The sequence below is a fragment of the Notothenia rossii genome, assembly GCF_949606895.1.
Source record: "Notothenia rossii genome assembly, chromosome: 2".
NCBI classification, from domain to species: Eukaryota; Metazoa; Chordata; class Actinopteri; order Perciformes; family Nototheniidae; genus Notothenia; species Notothenia rossii.
The window spans coordinates 82,991,231-83,012,711 of record NC_136904.1 but is presented as its reverse complement, the minus strand read 5'-3'; the positions used below and the strand labels follow the sequence as shown (position 1 = coordinate 83,012,711).

Here is a 21,481-nt window from a genome sequence, read left to right as displayed (position 1 = left end):
CCTAACATGTAGTGTACTATCAGCTTTAGAATGAACAGACTGGTTATACAGTGCCATTCAGAGAGAAAAGTGTTTCCTGGCATTTATTATTCACTCTTTAGCAGAACTGTACAATTTGTACCCAAAGTGGAACATACAGCCCTTGAAAAAGTAAGAGCAACAAAGCAGCAAAATTAAAGACTCCAGGAGACTAGTTTTGCATGGGGACATTTTACCTCTTTGTACACATTACTGCTGCAGTTCAACATTTTAAAATTCCCTGTACAGCATACACAGTTTCCGATTCATCTGTTAATTAATGTTCCTGCATAGGATTTTATACATTGTCATTTTTCTACATTTGGTTACTTTGTGCATTAAACGTAAGTAAGCTGCCCCAACCTACACGTCACTAGATGCCCCTTGTATGCTACACATTACATTCTTATGGCTAAGTAACTCAAATTAAAGCCTAAGATTTGTGAAGAAGAAAACATTTAGCCAAATCAATAGTGAAATCTTTGTAGTTCTACATAACTATGACCGTCCTCTCCTCACAGTTAATTAACTTCTAGCAGCTGAATCACTTGCAACCTGGCAGGACCTTGTTATTTCATCTAAACGGTGGGCTGCCAAGTCCTTTAAGGCTTCATCCATCTGCGACATCTGAACAGTGTCCAATCACATTTTCTTCAAGGTACGTCCTCCATTTCAGTGCTTTAATCGGACCCTCAGAAGATCCTTTTACCCATGTCCTTCTAAAAACATCCCCTCACTGTCCCTCTATCGATCAAGCCCTGGTAAACAAGAAGAAGCCTGGCACAGGTCAGAGGAGGCCCGGAGAGATGTATCCACTAGAGTCCTGCTCCACCTGCTGCCGGCCGGTTCCTCTCCCACAGGCCAGAGCCTCGTGGGAGCATCTTGGTCAGTCATCCTTTCTGTCAGAGTAAGAGTCAGTCAGTAAGAGATGATACTGGAGGAGGCTGGTCCTGAGCCAGCAGCATTCATCTGCAGATTTCCAGAGGAGCTTGTCCTCCGCATGTGAGGGAGCAGGTACGGGTCGCTCCCCATCTGGTGAACGTCCACCCGGTCCTCCTTCCTGTACGCCAGGCACCGCCTTATGAAGGCCTGGAACGGAAATGTATGTGTCAGATGTTTCATGATGTTCTTTCTTTGATAATAAAATACTTGTTTAAAACATCCGTTTCCCTTTTGTATGCAAGTTCACCTACCTTAGCTTCATTGCTGGACACAGGCTTGACAGGGAACTGAATGTCTGTAGCTTTCAGTATGGTGTTCTCCTGCAGGATGTCCTGCTGTGACTGATTATGGCCGAAAGGCTGAAAAAGGAGGAGCAATGCTTAACTGTCATGAAAGAAATAAACATTCAAGGGAAGAATCTGTGGGGCCTCCTTACCTTCCTCCCATACAGACACTGGAAAAAGATAACGCCTACAGACCACACGTCCACCTTATTGGAGATCTTTGGAGGTTCTTTGCCGACCACAAAACACTCGGGAGGCAGGTACCTAGGCAGAATGGAAACAAGTTGTTTAACAGAAAGTCACTTTGCACATTTCATTTGTATGCTTCTTTGAACATATACTGTATTCCACTACATCAATTTAACAAATGTTACTCCTTACTTTTTATCAACAAGATTTCTAACAGGAAATGTAAGATCTGTTTTAAAAATATGATTAACAAAATGAGAAAGATCTACCCCACGGGACTGCTAACAAGTTAATAACAAACAACTCTTACTTATAACATCACTGTTATTACAGAGAAAACAGGCAGGAGCAATCAGCCCTTTTGTGCCAGTTAGAAAGAATTCAAATAGAAGTGAATGTTCCGATGTATGTAGATGCAGGACGTTTCCTCTCACCAATAGGTCCCGGCACCCTGAGATGTCAGGTCCATCCCATCCGCGCCATAGTTGTCGTCATCCATGATTTTTGACAGACCAAAGTCAGTGATCTTGATTTCCCCGCAGGCTGTGCCGTCCACCAACAAGATGTTGCCTTGATATCAAAGTAAAACAAGTCGGTACCACAAAATAAATGGTTAACCATCACATCGTATGACTGCTTTAAATCAGTGTGAAAATAAAGTGTCAGTTATCTAGTGGGTTGAAGCAGAGTTACTGATAAACATTTAGTATTTAATGTGAGGGGAGTCATCCGTCGTCCAGGCAGCGTGTTTACCTGGCTTGAGGTCATAATGGATGATGGGAGGTTTGATTTCATTCAGGTATCTTAGTGCATTCACAATCTGCATGACTATAGACCGTGCCTCCTTCTCAGACATTAGCTTATGCTGTTTCAAGTAGAAGTCCAAGTCGTTGCCTTCGCAGTACTCCATGACAGTGCAGAACCTAGTGAATAGAGAAAAAGACTTACTACGAAGTTCTGCCCACGTGTAAAAGGAAACAAGTGAAAAGTGATGGAAGTATGAGATCAAGAATGCTGCACTGACGTGTCTGTGTCCAGTGAGAAGTAGTCGTAGAGTTTCACGATGCGGGGGTGGTCCAGCTCCTTGTGTATTCTGTACTCTCGACATGCATGCCTGTGGAGCGGAAGGTAATAATGCTCCTTTAATATCCAAAGCACGAAAAGACAGAATAAAGAACCAGCACCGACTCTGCCATTGGAGCTTGTGGAGAGGAATAACACATTGAAAGTCAAAGATATAAGAACAACTTTTGAAAGTGCGTCACTACATTTGAAACAGTAATCATAGCATACTGAAGCTGAGGTTACACATTTCCACTTGAGCCAACATACTTGTGATAGTTCTCCTTTTTCTCTTCCCTCCAGTTCTTGTTGAGTTGGTGGATTTTCACAGCAGCATAGCGTTGCTCAGTCAAGTCAAAAGCCTGCACAATAAATGCACAAAAAAGGTGAATTATATGGCAACATCGGCTAAGAGCGTTAAATGAATATTTTACAACACTTATGAATGTCATCAACACTTTGTGGGTTACCTTGTAAACTTCACTAAAGCCCCCTCTTCCCAGAAGGTATAGGAGCAGATATCGTTCATTCAACGTTGGGTGATCTTTAAATCTTTGGTTGGAAAAAAACAACACAAAATCATTGAAAGGACGTATAGTATGCGTCTGTCTTTGATGTGACAATACACGACCAATGTGGAAGGCGACAGGGAAGCTTCCTCCTGTGGGCAGTTAGGTAATATCCCCACGATGGCTGAGGACACTGGCCTTGTGTGTGCATCATGTCCCAAAGTCATTGCAGTGACTGCGAGAGGAATTGATTCAGACTCACTGTGAGCTGTCTTCATTATTTATTCTCTTCAGCTCCCGAATGTGAAGGTTGCGCACTCTCTCCAGACGCTCCAGCTCCGCCTGGATCTCAGCTTCTTCCTATAAATGATTCAAGCACAGCAACACACACATGCTAAGAAGTGACTTCAGAACTCTGACTACAAGGAGAGGAGCTAATCAAAACCAACTTCTACTCAGCGGACAGCTCCTGTGTGAAATATTAACAGTTGACTTGGTTCAGAGTCTGTCAGTGGCTTTCTGGGATGCTTATTCATCAGGAAAACAAAGGATACATCAACAGACTAGAGGATGGCTCGATCCTTAGTGGGATGCTCATCAAAAGGAACCGTGGTTTATCTTGGGAAGCGGGAGAATCAGACTACATATGTACAATTATTTTGTATCCACTCTAATAAGGTTTTGACTTCTTAACTGTGTAAAACAGCCCTTTATCCCCAGTGTGTTCTGGGTCCTACTGGGTACTTATGATGTATGGAATAATAATAAATGGGATTTATATTGCGCTTTTCTAGACCCAAAGACGCTTTACATTATGAGTCAGGTCGACAAACAAAACAACAAAAACACAAACAAAAAACAAAAAAAACAAAAAACAGAAAAGCAGTCAGGAGGATGTTGGTTCAGAGGGGGGAGGGGCAGGTTTAAGGATAAGCAGAGTTGAAGAGGTGGGTATGAATATGAATGCGGGAATGAACAAATACATAAGGTCATGTGCATGTACTGCACAGGAAGACAAATTCCCCCCCCGAAAAAGAATAATACATTTATCATCAAGTGCATCGGGATCAGCATTGAACCAACCTTCTTGAGATGTCCGAGTCGCAGTTTGAAGATCTCTTCCTGTTCGTGGTACTCTGCTAGTGTCAGCCTTTCCAGGAAGAGAGAACATCACCATTACTTCATGTCATTAAGGAAACATGGACATGCTAAGGACATTGGGTTATTCATGTACTGTGCATTCAGTCCTGTTAAACCTTCTGTACAACAACAGCAGACGATGAATAAGAATGAAACAAAACTATAGATTCTTTGAGCAAACATTTCCTAGGATAACGGCTGCTGTAAAACTCCTGATGAACACACGCCTGAACGTACAGCTGAGGTAGGCTGGGTTTTAGAAAGGGGTCGCTTTCTGCTCCGTTCACTGCCTTGGTTTTGCGTTGCTTTGGCTCAGAGTTTGTGGTTGGTGCTTGGGAGTTGCTGGAGGATGGAGGTTTCCTCTTGGCCAGCAGCTTCCTCTGCCTCTCGATGTCCTCTCGCTGTTGGTTTAAACCCTCTTGCTGTCTGCAGATGGAAAGAGAGAATGGAGGTTTTTTGTTAGATGAGATCAGAAACATTACTGATGTGATATGAAACCATGATGAAGATGTAAATATGTAAGTTGTAAGGTAATTTTGAGGCTATGTATTTTAGTAATTAAACCCGATTCACTGTTTGTGGCAGAAGCTTAATATATGTTTGGGTTAGTTGGTTCTATTTATAGAGAAACTAGCAAACGCTTAACTATAAAAGTCTTCTCAGAGTAAATAAGGAGTCCTTTGTCAAAAAATATAATACAAAACATTTTTTTTGAATGAAATTACATCACTATAAAAAAAATGTAAACATACAAATAGAAAACAAATACATGAACAACATCATTCCCGTAAAAGCCTCTTACTTCACAAGGTTTTGGAAAGCATAGCCATCAGTCCACTGTTCTGTGAACGACGCTCCATGTCTCACTGTAGTGAAATGGCCTAAACGGAGTCTGTCCTGCATGCTTTTCTCCCGACAGGACTGCTTCTCCTGGGTGCTCTGCAGAACCATTTCAAACATGTTGAATGTGGCTTTGCATAGATATATTGAGTTTATATGAAGAGTTAAGACAAATCCTTCCATTTACCTTTTCTATGAGCAATTTCTTGCTCATGGTGATGCATTTATTCAAGCGTTCCTTGTACTTTTCAAGTAATTTTTGTTGTTCGTCTATCTGTCTCCTGAGATCACAGTTTGCCTGAAGAGCAGAACAAACTGAAATCAGCAGCTGCACACATTATAGCATTCTCCCAATCCATCAAATATTGAAAATCTTAAAAACACTGTTTATGATGTTTTCACATTAAAATGTACAGCCCAGTCTAGTAAACAGAGGAAGACCTTTGCCTTACCCGTAGCAAATCGTCTATTCTCCCCTCCTTCTTCTCAAGGTCTAGATTCTTAGTGCTTTCAAGGGCAGCCAACTTCAACACTGTGAGGTCAGTCTGGAGATAACAAAATAAATAAACAAAATAACAAAAGTGGATTCAAATGTTGCCCACATACGTCACACACATTCAATAGCATAAGGAAAAAGCTGATTGTGTCCAGAACTATCCACAAACACCGTCCTCACCTGAACACATTTGACTGCTTGTTGCTTTGGATGCGCCATATGGTCCCCAAACGACAGACTAGTAGGAGATGAGCTATTTTGTCTAACCTGCAACAGAAGAGAGAGCAGTTTTATCACAAGGCAACTCCAGCAAAAGAGCAGCAAAGGAGAGTTCAAGTTTCAGAGGAACTCACAGCGATACCCTGAGCGGACTGGGAATGTGAGTTTTGGGGCGAGCGAATCACTGGTGGGAGACCTCTCACAGGACTGGACCCGTTTCCTCCCTGAAACTAAAGGTTAGGAGAGTAAAGGTGACATCACTGCCAAACATTTGATCATCTTAGACCCACTGAGGGATCCTTTTGTGACCTTGCTCCAGTGCGTTGAAAGACTGATAAAGCCCACATTACTCGCTCAACACTTCATTTCAATGTATGAAAAGTCTGCACCACAATGAAAACTCACATCAAAATAATCACTTATTTTGGGTCCTCGCACAATTGATTTTCCTGTGAAGGGAAAAGAGGGAAATCAACGTTATATTTGACAGAAATGCTGTAAGCAGGAGCAAATGTGTTCCCAGTTCAACACAAAGACACTCACCTTGGCTGCTCTCTGATTGGATCTCAGGTTTCCTTTTTCTTCCTCTGGGTGTGTCTGTCTGTTTCTTCTCCGGGGTCTGAAAGACAGATTGACATGTTTGTTTGAAAAACAATCATACAGAATGTGATTAGGAGCTTTATACTCTCTGCTGTAATACAACAGTGCGTCCACCTGTGTGAACGGTCCAAACAAACGCAAAGGCTTATTCCTAATAAAGCTTACAATGAAAAGGCAGCATAAAAACTATTTTTAACATTGAAATATGACTCATTGATATAAAATTGCTGCCAATTATAATCATGACAGAATTTAATAATAAAATATTTTATTTTGACTTATGAAACTGCAATGCCACATTAGTTGGTTTTTAAATGGTAATCCCAACGGTATAAACCACAAAATAGCAATAATGTTTAATTTCAAGATTTCTTAATATACCTACCGAGTATGCAGGAGAACTGCCTCTTTTCACATCTGACCCCTACAAGGGGAAAGAGACAAGATTTTAAGACAAACAAAAATAAAAATGTGCGCAGATAAACAGAACAGGCAGAAGCAAGAACTATTGCTGCTGCAGATCTCGTGCGACCCTTGGAGCTCATTCAAAACATTGTATGGCATCTTTAGCTGAGTTTCTCTGGGTTTTGGAAGAACAAAATAAGACGAGTTAAGACATCACATGGGACTTTGAAGAAACTGGATTGACTATTTTCTGACATGTATAGACTCAGAAAATGTAACATTAATCTAAAATTCAGACTGAGTAGTACATAATAGAAACAATCGTTAGTTACAGTCCTAAAGCACTCTTTGAATATTTTAAAGTGTGCTACAGTTATTTGTATTTTAGGATGCATACAACAATCCTTGACATACTGGTCTACCTTCCAGCTCTGATCTTATGGGAAATTATAAGTGGGCCATTTTGTTCATTCATTTTGCCTCTGCTCGCCCCCATAACAAGGACTTACATAATGAAATAACTTGTTTAAAATAATGATTTTCTAATATGTCATTAGTTCAATGTACCTCTGACTCCTTGTCGCTTGAGGATCCCATGCTTCCAAAACTGTGATTTGAGTCATTATTGGTCAAACCCTGAGGGAAAAAAAACATTGGAGGATGAGACAAAGCTTTGCCAATTACAACAGTATTCGGATCAATTATTATGTGCGAAATTTGAATATTGACTCACTTTGGTTCCCCCACTTGTGCTACCTGTGCTGCCCCCTGTGCTCCCACTGACCCCGCCCATAAAGCGGGCCTCCAGCAGCTCCTGTCTCCGGGGATCCAGGCTGTTCAGCTCATCCATGGTGCCTGGGAGGATTAGTAACAATTCACATTGTGTCAGTTATTCAAGCATCAGATTAATTGAAGCTTTTAATGCAACCACTCAAGAGCAGATGACAAAGCTGTTAAGAAGGAGACTTATTTTGTTACAACCACAAACAGGTGATAAGATTTGAGTCTAGACCAGAATATAGGTCAAGATGTTGAAACATTCCCTAGTCATCATATCCAAGACAGATTCCCCTTTGTGGCACCGGGGAGATAAGCAAGCTCTTAATTACGCTAACTCCTGCTACAATAACAATAAAAAGGTCATCCAAATAATGTATGATACATCAAACTGCAGAGGAGATATCCAGTATCAGGTGCCTCTGTAGCGCAAACACTTTTATGATGAGAATCCACGAGCTGTGTTTTGACTGCTCGGCCCTGATGAATACTGCACTCCTGTGGGATTGTTACGTGAGCTCCTTGGGCTTCAGCGTTGCTGCTGCTGACTCAGAGGGGTCTGCCCACTAAACCTGTGCTTTAATGAGACAACCATTTTGAATCTATAAAAAGGAATCTAATTAAATGGAGGGGAACAGTACACATTGAGAAAGTCTGCTTGATATTAACAAAATAACAAAAGCAGCTGGGAACGGGCATATTGGTGGTCAAACAAAGATTAATCAAAAGAGCAATGTGCACCAGAAATAGACAAACATGCTAACACTCGAAATCCATTTAAAGCCACGCACCAAATCAACTTTGACAGCAGCACATGGAGCTAGTGTTCACCTCTGAAAACGTGTAACATACCAGAAGGTGGAGGAAAAATACACAAGACGTCATTATAACACCAATAAGATGATCTCAGTTTGTCATTCATTTAAAAAATGCTTCATGGAACCAACACAACAAATATTTGAGATGAAGGGAAGTGATAACTCCTATATCAAAATATGGTTGTCTGAATGGCTCATTTATTTACAACATGTGAATTAAAGAAACACAGACCAAACAAACGTAGTCCCTGGGTGGTTGTGGAAAGTGATTAGTCAACTTCCTTCCTCAACAAATAAAACCACAAATATACAATTTTCAGACCTCTGAACATTTGTCCATAATCTTAGAAGAGCACGGAAGCTGAACTTAATTAAGGGCCATAGCTTCAGTGTTCAAAAGACATTGCATGATACAAATCAAGTCTTAGGAAGAACAGCTAAACAAAAAGCCATTCCTTATATCTTCCAAAACAAAAACCCTGTCTGCTAATAAGCAAGACCTGCACTTCAATGGGAAACATGAAGCTCCTGAAGAAATGTTTTGTAACAGGAATAATTCAGCCCACTCACTAAATCAGGGAGTCAACTTGCTTTGCCTGGGGGACAATTTAACGTTTTGACAGGGGTCCCCTGTCTGGGGTCCACAGATCCTCCCCTGACAACTGCTTCTCCATAAACAAGCTCTATTGGTCTATTTTGATTCACTCTTTTTATATTTGTTGTTGTGATTTATGAAATGTTCAGCAGGCCCAGTTATACACAATTTACGGCAAACCGCAGGCTTTAAATTGAGTATCACAGCACCAAATAACACAACATTGCAATTGCAACTACTTTTCAGATCAGAAGATGATAAAGCAGGTGTCCCAAAATGGCTCATGCTATTACATCAAAATCACTTCCAGTCAAACAATCATTGTTTTGATACATTTAAGATTAAATGATACCTCAGACTACAGAAGCAGTGATCATATTTTTAGAAGTTAGCCATGCATACTGTTGACCAAGTTGTGTGGGTGTAAATTAAGTTAGGGAGATACATATGTTAATAGGATACATCTTAGTAACAATTAGGCAAGAGGAACACTGTATGCTTGGTATATTTCCCATGATGGGTCTGTGGCTTCTCATCAATCTTGCAGTCTATTTGGCTGAAGACTTTATAACTAGAGGAAAGAGCAAGATTATTTTTGCTATGAGTTACAACAAAGCTTATTTTGTAGCCCTATAATCACAAAGACAAGTTTCCTCACTTAGCAGTCAACTATCCAATTCAAATAGATAGCACATATTTCATTTTCCTCTTGGACTTCCCTTTGTTTAATGTGAATGCCCCAGTGCATAACTATTATCTATATTCAAGCCCCTGCAGGAACACGTGGTTGAACCCTTACAACCCTTGCTCTGAATGTCATTTTAACTCCGTGCTGCTCAGCAGAGTGACCACCTGTTTATGGCACACACACACGAAAAGTCTAAAAAATCTCTGGCAAAAACTGGGATGAATTTGGTTCCCTCACTGGCAATTTAAGCAACAACACAGATGAGCAATAGTCTCCCAATTTCCCATATGTAAAAGTGCTCTTTATAGCCATCCTTTGATACATGTAAACCAAAGCATTATAAAACAAGGACACATTGAAGCTCCCTTAATGTCCAAAGCTAAGTAAAAGTCCTGCATCATTGCAACATGCGGTAAATAAACACAGAGTGCAAGAAGTAAGAACATTATTAGGTCACCAAAAGGACCAAATAAGCATAATGTCTTAATTTCGTGTGTTAGCATGCTGCACAGTCTGTTTCCCATGGGTGCACCCCTCATTATTGTTGGGGAATCTAGCGTTAGAGGTCTTTCCTCCAAGTTACTTTTATTACAAAAAAGGTCAAACAAAGCTACCCATCATCAGTATAATCTATACAAAAAAAGGGTTTCCTTAAAATACCATAATTACACATAATGTTAGATGCATGCTGTCATGTTTAAATTCAATTTAAGAACCGTTGAGATTAACAGCAGTTGCACATGCACAGATATTGAGACCACTATTGATAGGCAAGCATCACAATCTAGGCTACACACAAAGGATTGCTAACAGTGCAATGCATACCTAACTTATCCGGTGATAAAACGTTAACCCTCTCCATGAAATACTTGATTTCTCTTCCAGAATTAACTGAATGATTGTACATCTATATGCAACTTGTCTAGTGTTTGCTCTCAGCATGCTTAAAGAAAGGATGCACCGACTACAGCGGATAACCTTTCTGCTCTCCTAGAGGTTTATCGCCATTATGCACGCATTTTTCTTTAGGTTACTGCACTGGCCTGGGCACAGAAAGACGGTCCTGTGTCTTCGGTGCTACTAGCTAGCCAAAAACAGGCTCAATTGACTTTGGAGCTGACGCTTTGGGGTAACGTTAGCTAGCAAGCTGCTTTCGCCACCAACATTTGCTCGGTCGTTTAAACACAATTCCCTTTCTTTCTGCACAAAATGACCCAAACGAGCAAGTAGTAAAGACATGAACGTCTCAATACGTTTAACAATACCTTCCCGGGCCTTCACCCCTGCCGTGGTATGTTGCTGAAAACACAGTCCGTGTTGGGGACGTGGAGAGCTGGGACCAAAGATGGCGTCCCCTCCAAACTTCCACTACTTTGGACACTCATCAAGCTACTTTTCCTGTGTTGCTACTGGCAGTTAATCTTCCACACACGCTGCGAAATTAACCGACTGACATAACACGGGTCTTTTAACAGGGGCAGGGTGACTGCCAGTGAGTAAAAGTGTATTAAATAATGTTTTTAGGGCACAAACCTCTTCACACCTCAGCAGTGTGTCCTGGCTCCGGGGCCACCTTTCCGTCTTCAAGTGGTTGCCTATGAAACGTCATGCATCGTGTGCAAAATTCTTATCGCGAGGGTGATACATTTTTCCTTAACGTCAATGTCAACATGAAGAATAAAGTCCAAACACAGATTACTTTTTCATTGTATTCACTGTACACAGTAACTATTGTCAGCCACATTTAGTGTACGGGTTGTGGACTGATGAAAAAAACCTGGAAATTATGATGTTTAAAATGTTAAATAAATGCCTGTCATTTTTCTTTAAATATCTTAAATAGCTCTTGGATCATACCATCATTTCGAGGTTGCCCATTTCAGTCATGAAAACAAGTGGAAATATAAGTTATGCTTCTTACATTTCAGAAGTTTGATGCATCTCATCATTTTTACTTTACTTTATGCTGAGTTGGTTTTCATATTGAAGGAATCTGGTGTAATAGTAAATAGGCAAGACAAATACATAAAGAAATAGAACATGGGTGATACAATTGTTATTTAAAATATATGTATAAACAATGTAACTATTTGAAATGTAAAGAGGCGGGCCAGACACATATTTTCAAGGTAATGCAGACTTTTTAAAAAGTAATATAATAATAAGTTAAAAGTTTTATTTATAACAGGATTTTGACATGTCATGAGTATTTGTATCATGCACAACTATCATTGTGGGGGTTATATTAAGCACAATTTAGGGATGAAAATAAGAAAACATTGATTGTATCAGATTCATATAGGTCAGTCAGTTTCCCATTTTAAAGTGTCAACTATTTCCCCTTGTGGACCTAACCCCAAGTTCACTCAATAAATTCCTTATAAGCTTATGCATAACTTTTCAATGGAAACTAATACAATGATCTACGGCACAGCAACCAGACAACACCACATCTTTGTTCTTTGTTTTGTATGTTTATTGCAAACTGTTTCGTTATAGTACATACGTATACTCATTTGGTTAAAACTGTTTCCTAAGGGTAGAATGAATGAGATGCAAAGTATACAAAAAGGTCTTTAGCTCCAAACATTGCTGTGCTGGGTTGGGTGTCAAGATGGTGAAGGTGGATATAATTTCCTGTACTTGCTCTGCATCCAAACCCGGTGCATTGCTACTTTCTTTCCTCTGTTCACTTGAAGTCGTCTGTCCTCCAGGTTCTGAATTTCTTCCAATCCAGCATTGGAAAATAGTTTATGAACTTCTTCTGCAAAGCATACAGTAAATAATAAAAGTCAGTAACCAGAGATAACTGTTAGATAACATAACTGTTATTTTGTACTGAAACATTTCCGACTTGATCGGACAATAAAGTATTATTGTATCTTATAAAAATCTAAATGCTTAAAAATATTAAGGCTTACATACTCTGTTGACTCCAAGTACCCAAAAAAGTAGACCTTAATGTTTCTTTAATTTAACGGTCCTGTCAATAAATATATTTTGCACTTACAAGAAAATACCAAAAATACCTTTAGTGAAAAAGTAGACACAGGTTCCATCTCCACGTGTGTAGAAATTCTCTGATAAGCACCGTCCTGTAAAGGATTAAAAGGTTAAGCGGTTTAAGATAAAATAGAATACATTGGCAAAAAACACTTCACACACAGAGGGGAATACAGAATATACAACACACACGTGTAATGTTAGTTAAATGGCTTTATTCAGGTGTGCATTACTAGTTCTAGACTCACCCTTCTTAAACCTGAGTTGTGAGAAGTCGTATCTCCCATAATCACGGAAGAGAAATATCCCTCCATGTTTCAGGTATGTAGATAGATGGTTCACAATTCCATGCAATCTGTCAACGGAATTTCAATGAATAAAAAATTATCTTGAACAACAGGACTTCAGCTAACGAACAAAACACAAGATGTATATAAATTAACAAACAGCACTGAAGTATTGAGCTGACATGTCTTACTGTACATGGACAATGCTTATGCATGGGCAATGCATTTGGTAAAACAACAAAAATAAAACAATGAAATATGTATGCCACCATGCCTTACATTTAAAGCAAACCACTATAGAGTAAAGGTTGTACTCAGTGATATTATACAGTTACATATAGATTTTATAATGAGATATAGAACAAAAGATCTGGCAGGTGAGAAATTATGTCAGACTCTGCTGTCCTTTAACCTTCAACTACCTCTCTGGATGAATCGAGGAGAGGACAAAGACTGCGAGAATAACATCCAGGCTCTGAGGAGGGAAGGGGAAGGAGGCGGTCTCCTCACAAATGTCATGGACAAAAGCATGACACACAGAGTCATCATAGTCTGGATGGTCCTACATGGAGAAAAAAAAGCAGGCTAGAACCCTAACGGTTTGATAGTCACACAAACTACATTTCTAAATGATAGCTGAGATACAGACTGGAGCAAGAGTTTAGTGTTTGTATTGCAGGTATTGCTTTGAATTAACCTAAAAGCAGTTATGTGCATTTTCATACCAAGCAATTTTAGAAAAGCTTACCTTGACCAGCTGAATGGCAGATTTGGAGAAGTCACAACAGTACAAAAATATGTCTGTCCCTCTGTGAAACATAAAATCACATTATTTACAAATATAGTACAGTACTTTCATGAATCTGACATAAGGATTACGCAGTAAATAATAATTATTAGCTATTTTAGCGGCCATTATTCTGGTTATTTGAAATGTTTTGCAAACATGTTGCACTGATAATGTAACCAAATTGATGTAGATTATATGCAAATATCTCAAACTTTACTCACTTTATGGAATTAACGATGGGAAACACACTGTTGCCCACCCCACATCCAACCTGTAAAGAAAAAGTATATTTTGTTGTTTTTTAAATCCATTTCTAAGTGCTGTATTAGTATTGCAACTAACAGCATGCTACTGTTTTCATATCACAATTGTATAATAGTCCAGATGCAACAATTCATATTTAAACAATCATATTCAAATCAATAAATGTGAGTTTTGAAAACCTCCAAGATCCTGTGTGATGCGTGCTGGCCAGGGAATGTGTTAGACTGTATGGCAGCTGGGTTTTTTTCTAGTGCTGCTTCTTGACAGGAGTCTGTTTGATGATTGGGGACGTCTGTATTTCTGTCATGGTTTTTGGGCCCGTTGTGTTGCCGGTGTCTGGTCTCTGTGTCTGTGCTGGCTCCAGTAGGTTGTGGGTATAACTCTGGATGATCCCCTGAAGGAAGCAGTTCTGGGAACTCTGAAAACAGCCACTTGCGATCTTTAAAGAACTTATCCTGGTGCATCGTGTAAAACTTGTCCCAGTATTGGCAAGCCTCGGTATCAAATTTTCCTGTGTGGAAAAGATGTTAGGATAGTTTCAAAAAAAGGCTAGCCCCAATCAAAACTTGGATAAATATTTTTGCGGGAATACATTCTTGCCTTGTTCCTCTAAAGGAATTTGTGTACAGGAATTTTCTTTTGCCTTCTGCCGTGCGTTTTCTTTATCCTCTTCTGTCCATTGCACATGATCCCTAAAACATAAAGCATTATCAATCAATTGTTAATACATCTGCTCAACTATAGTAAATCACAAACTGTATCAAAATGTATCACTTAAATGTTACCCTAAATTTCCGTTCAGTGTGGTTAAAAGTGGTTCCACCTATTCTGTAATCCTGCTTTCTCCATAATAACAACAAGAAATTGGTGACTAATTAAAGTCTTATCACATTTGATCACTTACCACATGTTGTGCTTAAAGACGTCATCAGAACTTGTCAGAATCCGTGAACCCAGTGGGGCTGAAGGTCTTCCTCCTGAGCTCTTTTGTCTTGAAAACAATCTGCTGGAAACTTTAGCCAATTTGGCAACAGAGAGGCTCCGAAGTGTATGCATTTTCTTCTGTAAAAAAAGCAGTAAGATTAATGTATCTTATAATTCTTTGACAATATTTTTGCATATTTCAGCTGATCAAACAAGTTATTAAGGATACTTTCCTCAACAAATAACAAACATTCAAATTCAACATATCTGGAAATACTTCGTTTTACAGGGAGGGGATTTGTTGGTATTTATTTACACTGCAGCACTGTAAATACTAGCAGTCTGAACCTTCTTGTTGACAAATTAATGAAAGTACAAAAGTATTTGTTTCGATACTTTAGTCAATGTAAACACAAATGAATGGAGAGCTGTAATGAACCCATACAGCAAAAATAATACTATGAAATAAAACATAGGCCTACATTATATTTATTTGTCCAGTAAGAGGTCACTTATCTTCAAGAGGCATGTCGTGTGCCACAATTCCTCACGTAGAAGACGCTTTTAGAAAAATACGAAAAACTGGTCTTTATTTAACAGGTTACAAGTTTAATTTCTACAATATAGCACCGTTTTTTGTTCCTTTACTTTAATTTAATAATTCAAAAATGTGTCTTCCAGTCTTGAAGTTACACACTCTCTGGTACAGTAGGTGGCGGCATGCACCTTCAGACGTTGGTTTGCAGCCCGCCATGAAACAAAAAGGAGAGGAAGAAGAAGAACTACAAACATGGAGCGGGACAGAGCAGTTAGCATTGATTGTTAACAGTTAACTAACGTGTATCAACGGTTTACTGTTAATATCCATTATTTTCACGCCTGAACGACACAAATAATGAACGCTATGTGTTATATAAGGAACTAACCCTAAGAACGGCTTTGGAACGAAGTAAACGAGAAGTCTTGGTGCACTGCTGTAACGGTGCTAACTTAGTTTGCGTTAGCTGGTAACTTTCCGCGTTAAACCCTAAACCCGTGGAAGAGGTTCAGTGTTGTCGGGGAGATGGAGCTCAGTGACGGGCACTGACGTTATCACTAGGGAAACCATATCGCCCTTACCTGACTGCCTGTGCTCTTGGAGGTTAGCTCGGATGGTTTTCTTCTGTCATGCTACAACAAACAGTCCTGTAGTAGAACATAACCAGTGCCCCCTGCTGATGGCGCCGTACCGGAGAAAAGGAGCCGTAAACGCCGCTGAGCTGCTGAGCCGGAGGAGCAGAGGTATCCGGGAAGCTGGCACTCTGAGCAGGCACAACATGAGGGTCCTGAGAGGTATCATCCTCCAGGTAACTCAAGACTGTTTTGCACATTTCTGCATGTTTTCACAATAATGTCTCATAATTTCTGTTGTATTTCTTTTTTATTTTCCTTGTAAACTTTCTTTTCTATCTAAGTTTTAAAACATTTTCTGGTACCACTTTACAATAAGACTACCCTTATAAAGGGTTTACGAATAGTTAGTAATTCATTTATTAATTAGGTTGTGAAAACTTTATAAATCATTAATAAGCTTTTATTAGACATGAGATAAACAGGGCAACTGTGACCGGTTGCTTGCCAAATAGTGAGCCCACATTTATCTGTAGCTACTGCTAAGTCTTATATTGGCTAAATAGCTTATGTTATGTTAGAACTGGTTTATAAATAGTTCTTAATGATTAATAAAGTGTTTAGAACCTAATTAATAACCTAATTATAAACCCTTTATTGTAAAGTGGTACCCATTTTTTAATAGTATTTCTATAGTTGCTATTACTTTACATCTCAATTTCTCGTAATGTGTTTATGTTTGCACTATTGTACACAAAACCAATTTCATTATTGCAAACATACTTGGCAATAAACCTAATCCTGATAGATATTCACAGTTTTTATGAACGCTTTATACATTTATTATCTCCTTATTATTGTTACATTGTAGGACAGCAGGGAGTTCATTAAAGCATGGAGCAAGACCTCAAAATCCACAATAAAGTATCAGGATGGCAAAATCTACTTACAAAATTTCCAGAACTGCTACAGCTGGTGAGTAACAATAAGATTTGCTAAATATAGTATTTGGGGAAAAATACTGTAAAATACAGAATATTACCTTTTCAGCTTTAGATCTATAACAACATCTTTAAAATGTGCATTAAACTGTAACATAATGCATCTCTTAAAAAATCTAAATCTAAGAATTTCTACAGGTAAGCTGTAAGAAACAGATCATTTACATAAGTAAAGAAAGTAATATTTGTTGTTGTTGTTCTATCTCTCAATACCTAGGTTACCAGATGAAATTCCACCCAGTTTATTAATGACATCTATACCAAAATGCTGTGTGGTTACAGTAACATGTAACATAAATGTATTGTGTCATGATGTTTAAGTAGATGGCATCAAGGTATAACATTTAAAGGACACAGACAATATAATAAAATATGTTTACTCTAACTAACAATGAGTGATTACATCTTCTGATTCCAGTGTTTATTCAGAGCCTCAACTTCTTTACAAACTGCCCAAGAGATCTAAATTGGAGAAATTTGAAGATGCCCTGTTGTGTCAGAGCTCGCTTGTAAGTGAAATTAAACCAAAAAAGCTGCATTTTCCATGACAATATTTTAAAAACTCATATTCAGATTGTTGTTTTGTTGACAGGAAAGTACATTAGCCTCCCCCTCTGATCATAAACCCAGCCTCTTGGCTCTGACGGCCGATAACTGGCTGTGTCGCCTTTCGGCTGAAACGGGAGAAGAGCTGCAGAGAGTTTACCTCTCCTCGAAACACAAGTTCAGGTATCCTCAAGGCTTTGAGTTTTCTGTTCTTAGGTTGTAAATGAATATATGTATTCACAGTTAACTATACTCGGTTGTGTTCTGGCAGGTATCTTGGTTGGGATGTCACTCAAGAGATATTTTATGTTAAATCTGTTCAAAACAAAGAATCATCTTTAGCACGACAGGTAAGTTATTTTCTGAAGTTCTGTGCCTTACTGAAGAGTGATTGGACACTTTATTAAAAGTAATTAAGGTTCTTGCTGTGAATGGATTTTTGGCATGTCACACATTTAATAGGCTTATTGAGTCAATACAACAAAATAGATATAAAATCAGTCAGTGAAAGGTATTACTAGTCAAATGTCAAAAACAAAATCATGGAGCTTGACCATTACAATTGATCAGAGCTCAGAATACTTCTTTAAATTTGAAAAGCTAGTTTAAAATGTTTTCTCCAAGTTTCATCTATTTCTTATTTATTTATTTGCAGGCAGGTATCACTCAGAATACAGTGATGCATATGGCCATCTTTCATGTCTTCCCCCTACAAATTCTGGGCATGCTGGAGATCAACAAAAAGGTATCCAGATTTGTTTGTATTTTTTTCTTATTTTTCAATTGTGGTGCAGATGTTATATGTAAATCTTATTTTTTCAGATATTTGGCAATGGGGTCACCGATGTTGATCTGTCTCTAGGGGTCCTTGTGGTGTCTTACAGCAACAAGTCAGTGAAGTTGTACAGTTTTGAGCACATTGTACAAAAGGTATGTATTTTTTGATCCTCAAAGAGTTTTGTGCACACTGTTAAGCAAGTTGAATATTTGATTAAATCAGATTTTTAAACATTGCATGATAGCACAGTTGTTGAACATTTGAATATGTGTGAATGTTTGCATATTCAGTGTTTTACTATTTTTGCTTTTATACAGCTCTGTCTATCTGTTGAGTACTTTCTTTGTTTTCAGTACTTGACAGAGAAGTTAATGCTTGGAAAGCAGAGTTCACTTCTTGGAGGCAAAACTGTGGGAGATACTCCGTTTGGCATCCCAGTAAATATCCAGATCACAGGTGAGACTGTTTTCGAATCCAGATCGGTGTTATCTTTGTGTTAAATATTTATCTTCTTACTTACTGCAAACACATTTTTTTTAGATTAGAAAGTAAACTTGATAATTTGTATGTCTTATTGTGCAGATTGTCCTCCAGTGCTCTTTGAAGTGTCATGCGCTCATAACAGTTTCCAGATTGGAGGCTACCCGTGGCACTACATCTACACACCACCGCATAAAAGCCACGAAGGCACTCACCACATCTGTTCTCTCAAGGAAAGCACTTTAGTAAGTTCAAGAAATCCTCTTTATCATACACAATAACATGACAATAATGATTTGGCCATCTAAATACAAAGTGTGGCATATGCCTGGCAATGATAGAAAAATATCCTCAATCTTGTTGTCTGATGGAACACCAAATTGGCCTGAGCTTTTGAAAGTGTCAGGGTAAGAAGGGCCACACATGTTGGTGACAGTCTTTGTATTCAGCTGCTGGACAGAGCAGGACAGATCCAAATCTGTAATCACTATTCAAAACCCCACAATGGTCCACTTTATGCAGATCTTTTCTGCATGTGTCACAAAAAATAAAAACTTCTCTGTTTTTTGTGCTTGTACAGTTCTATTAAAAAAAAAATGTACAAAAGAGCAACCTAGCTGTAGTTATGTGCTTATAGTGCTGTTTGCTATACATTTGATTTCTATGCAATTCATATTGTATGTCCTAGTCAATCATTTATTGTAATTCTTTTTAAATATATGACATTAGGCAATACATGGTATACAAAACATGGACTGCTGCTCTCTAGTGAGTGATGCCATCTTCTTCCACCCTGATGACTCGGGGAGAATCTTTCATGTTGGCCCCGCCACAATAAAGTGAGTACTCGAGTCAGCTTTTACAGTACATGAGACAATGAATGAAACCTGCAAGGAAAAACTGGTGAAATGTCTGTGGTTTGGAGGCAAACGTATCCAAACAAACACATCCTGAGACGTCCGACTTTTATGAGGTGGTCCTTTGCTGCATAAACGAATAGTATGATACTTTCTTTACTTTTATTATGTTATTATACTGGACTTGTTATACAATATGTTTTTTTTTCTCAAGTGTCCTTAAAATCAAAGGTGAACTGAACAGTGGTTTACCATCAAAGGTAGTTAAGGATTTCTCCATGGCAACTCTTCGAAACAACAATGTAAGTGTCATTATCTACCTACTAAGCCTAATGTATGCTGTGCTTCATACAGACATAGTTTGACTTAATGTATCACGAATGTATATGTATCACATGTGTGCACAATGACAATATTTGTGCGATTTAAATGGTATATTTATGATTCCTACTTTAGCCCTCACAAGTAACTGTCACGTCATCGGGCCGCACAGTGAAGAAAAGATTTCATCAGCTGGATGATGACCCAGATTTAGAGGTAAAAATGTATGCTTTAGCTATTGATACAGTATCTTTATTTTTACAGTAAATGTTAGTGTGCTAACAGGTTTGAAAGGAACTTTCTCCTTGTTTTCTTTTTTCTGACAACATCATTATTAGCTGCACCTGTAACCTTTCCCTACACAATGTTACATTATTAATGTATGTAGCAAGTACAAGGGTCAGTAAAGGCAAGATGTTCTGCTGTGAATCTGATCTTAAAAGAGAATGCCATTAAAAAGGAGGATACGGCGGAGCTTATGTTTTATCTTTGGCAACCTTATATTTACTCTGCATGGCTTCAGAATAATGTTACTTTAACTTTACAGACATTCCATATGGTGGAATATGAGGATGAGCTTGACCTTTTGGCAGTGGTGGTAACTAATGGTGAGGAGGGAGAAGGCAGAGCCCACATCCGACTGCACGACAACCAGAGTGGGCAGTTACTTCGGACGGTTGATCTGGAGGAACCATGGGACGAAGTGAGTGACCCAACGTGATTCTACCAATTTGAAAGTGTCTGTGTACATGTGTTCATGTGTGCACTTATCTTTTCTTTCAGACGTACCGACATGAGTTGTTTTTTGATAAGGACACAATTGTTCATATTGAACAAAAGAACACCAACTTCTGCTGCCATGTTTACAAACTCAAGGCTGCCAGAAAATAAGTGCCATTTACTTTGTAAGATTACATAAATATTTGAATTCAAAGCTTGTTTTTGTACAGGTTTTCTGTTAAACATATCTGGATAACTGTGTCAATGTTTCTCATGTGTGGGTTACATTAACTTGGTCCGTCTCAAATATCAACATTATTTACACTCTTTATCTTTAAAAAAAAAAAAAAAGGGTTTTGGTAATAAGTAAATGATGGTCCTTTGCTACTTGTCATCCTCTCTCTCCCTGTCCTCAAGTAAAAGTAATAAAGTATTGACATCAACATATATTGAAATAACTAATGTTGCCCATATTAGAAGGATCTATATTTGAGTATTACAATAAGTGAATAATAATGTATTAGTGGATTATATTTTGTATTTATGCATTCACAGTACTTACATACTATTATAAAAGACTAAATACAGTCCACTGGTTGTAGCCTAAGATAAAACATAAACAAATTGTAATTAGATTTTAATTTGTAGCGTAACATTTTTGTAATTTTGCAATGTTTTTAATTCTTATTTGAATCACTTTATTTTTCATATTAAATGTATTTTCTCAAGTTAGTTTTTATGATTGTATTGATGGGTGTGGTACCAACCAAGAGTCCTTACATCAGCATAGCTTTCCAGCTTACTGAACTTTTTTTTTC

At 38.4% G+C, this 21,481-nt stretch overlaps 3 protein-coding genes across 4 annotated transcripts; 1 reads left to right on the top strand and 2 right to left on the bottom strand.

Moving 5' to 3' along the window:
- Positions 1 to 56: 56 nt before the first annotated feature.
- On the bottom strand, positions 57 to 11,160 carry tlk1a (tousled-like kinase 1a). The gene is given in 24 exon segments (XM_079664726.1): positions 57 to 1,107; positions 1,212 to 1,319; positions 1,397 to 1,508; positions 1,868 to 2,003; positions 2,187 to 2,356; positions 2,458 to 2,547; positions 2,766 to 2,857; positions 2,966 to 3,047; positions 3,267 to 3,364; positions 4,088 to 4,154; positions 4,382 to 4,570; positions 4,947 to 5,083; positions 5,172 to 5,282; positions 5,437 to 5,529; positions 5,661 to 5,747; positions 5,834 to 5,929; positions 6,105 to 6,148; positions 6,243 to 6,318; positions 6,685 to 6,723; positions 7,272 to 7,340; positions 7,438 to 7,559; positions 10,848 to 10,887; positions 10,889 to 10,924; positions 10,926 to 11,160. Coding segments are annotated over 24 exon segments (2,307 nt in total). The 5' UTR covers positions 10,968 to 11,160; the 3' UTR covers positions 57 to 936.
- Positions 11,161 to 12,036: 876 nt separating this feature from the next.
- On the bottom strand, positions 12,037 to 16,107 carry mettl8 (methyltransferase 8, methylcytidine). Of its 2 annotated transcripts, none has more exons than XM_079664751.1 (10): positions 15,970 to 16,107; positions 14,831 to 14,988; positions 14,527 to 14,618; positions 14,106 to 14,437; positions 13,884 to 13,933; positions 13,621 to 13,681; positions 13,295 to 13,434; positions 12,834 to 12,940; positions 12,612 to 12,677; positions 12,037 to 12,346 (listed from the first exon to the last, which is right to left on the bottom strand). In XM_079664751.1, exons 2-10 carry the CDS (start codon positions 14,980 to 14,982, stop codon positions 12,192 to 12,194), a joined length of 1,155 nt encoding a protein of 384 aa, XP_079520877.1. In that variant the 5' UTR covers positions 14,983 to 14,988; positions 15,970 to 16,107; the 3' UTR covers positions 12,037 to 12,191. The 2 variants fall into 2 exon arrangements, with proteins under 2 accessions (XP_079520877.1, XP_079520878.1); XM_079664752.1 differs by having other exon boundaries at positions 14,831 to 14,985; positions 15,970 to 16,099.
- On the top strand, positions 16,002 to 21,283 carry dcaf17 (ddb1 and cul4 associated factor 17; the record flags this gene model as incomplete). The annotated part of the gene is made up of 14 exons (XM_079664739.1): positions 16,002 to 16,196; positions 16,832 to 16,935; positions 17,380 to 17,470; positions 17,554 to 17,690; positions 17,779 to 17,857; positions 18,163 to 18,252; positions 18,330 to 18,437; positions 18,639 to 18,741; positions 18,868 to 19,010; positions 19,495 to 19,604; positions 19,837 to 19,924; positions 20,079 to 20,159; positions 20,491 to 20,646; positions 20,727 to 21,283. 14 exons carry the CDS (start codon positions 16,002 to 16,004, stop codon positions 20,832 to 20,834), a joined length of 1,593 nt encoding a protein of 530 aa, XP_079520865.1. The 3' UTR covers positions 20,835 to 21,283.
- Positions 21,284 to 21,481: the final 198 nt, after the last annotated feature.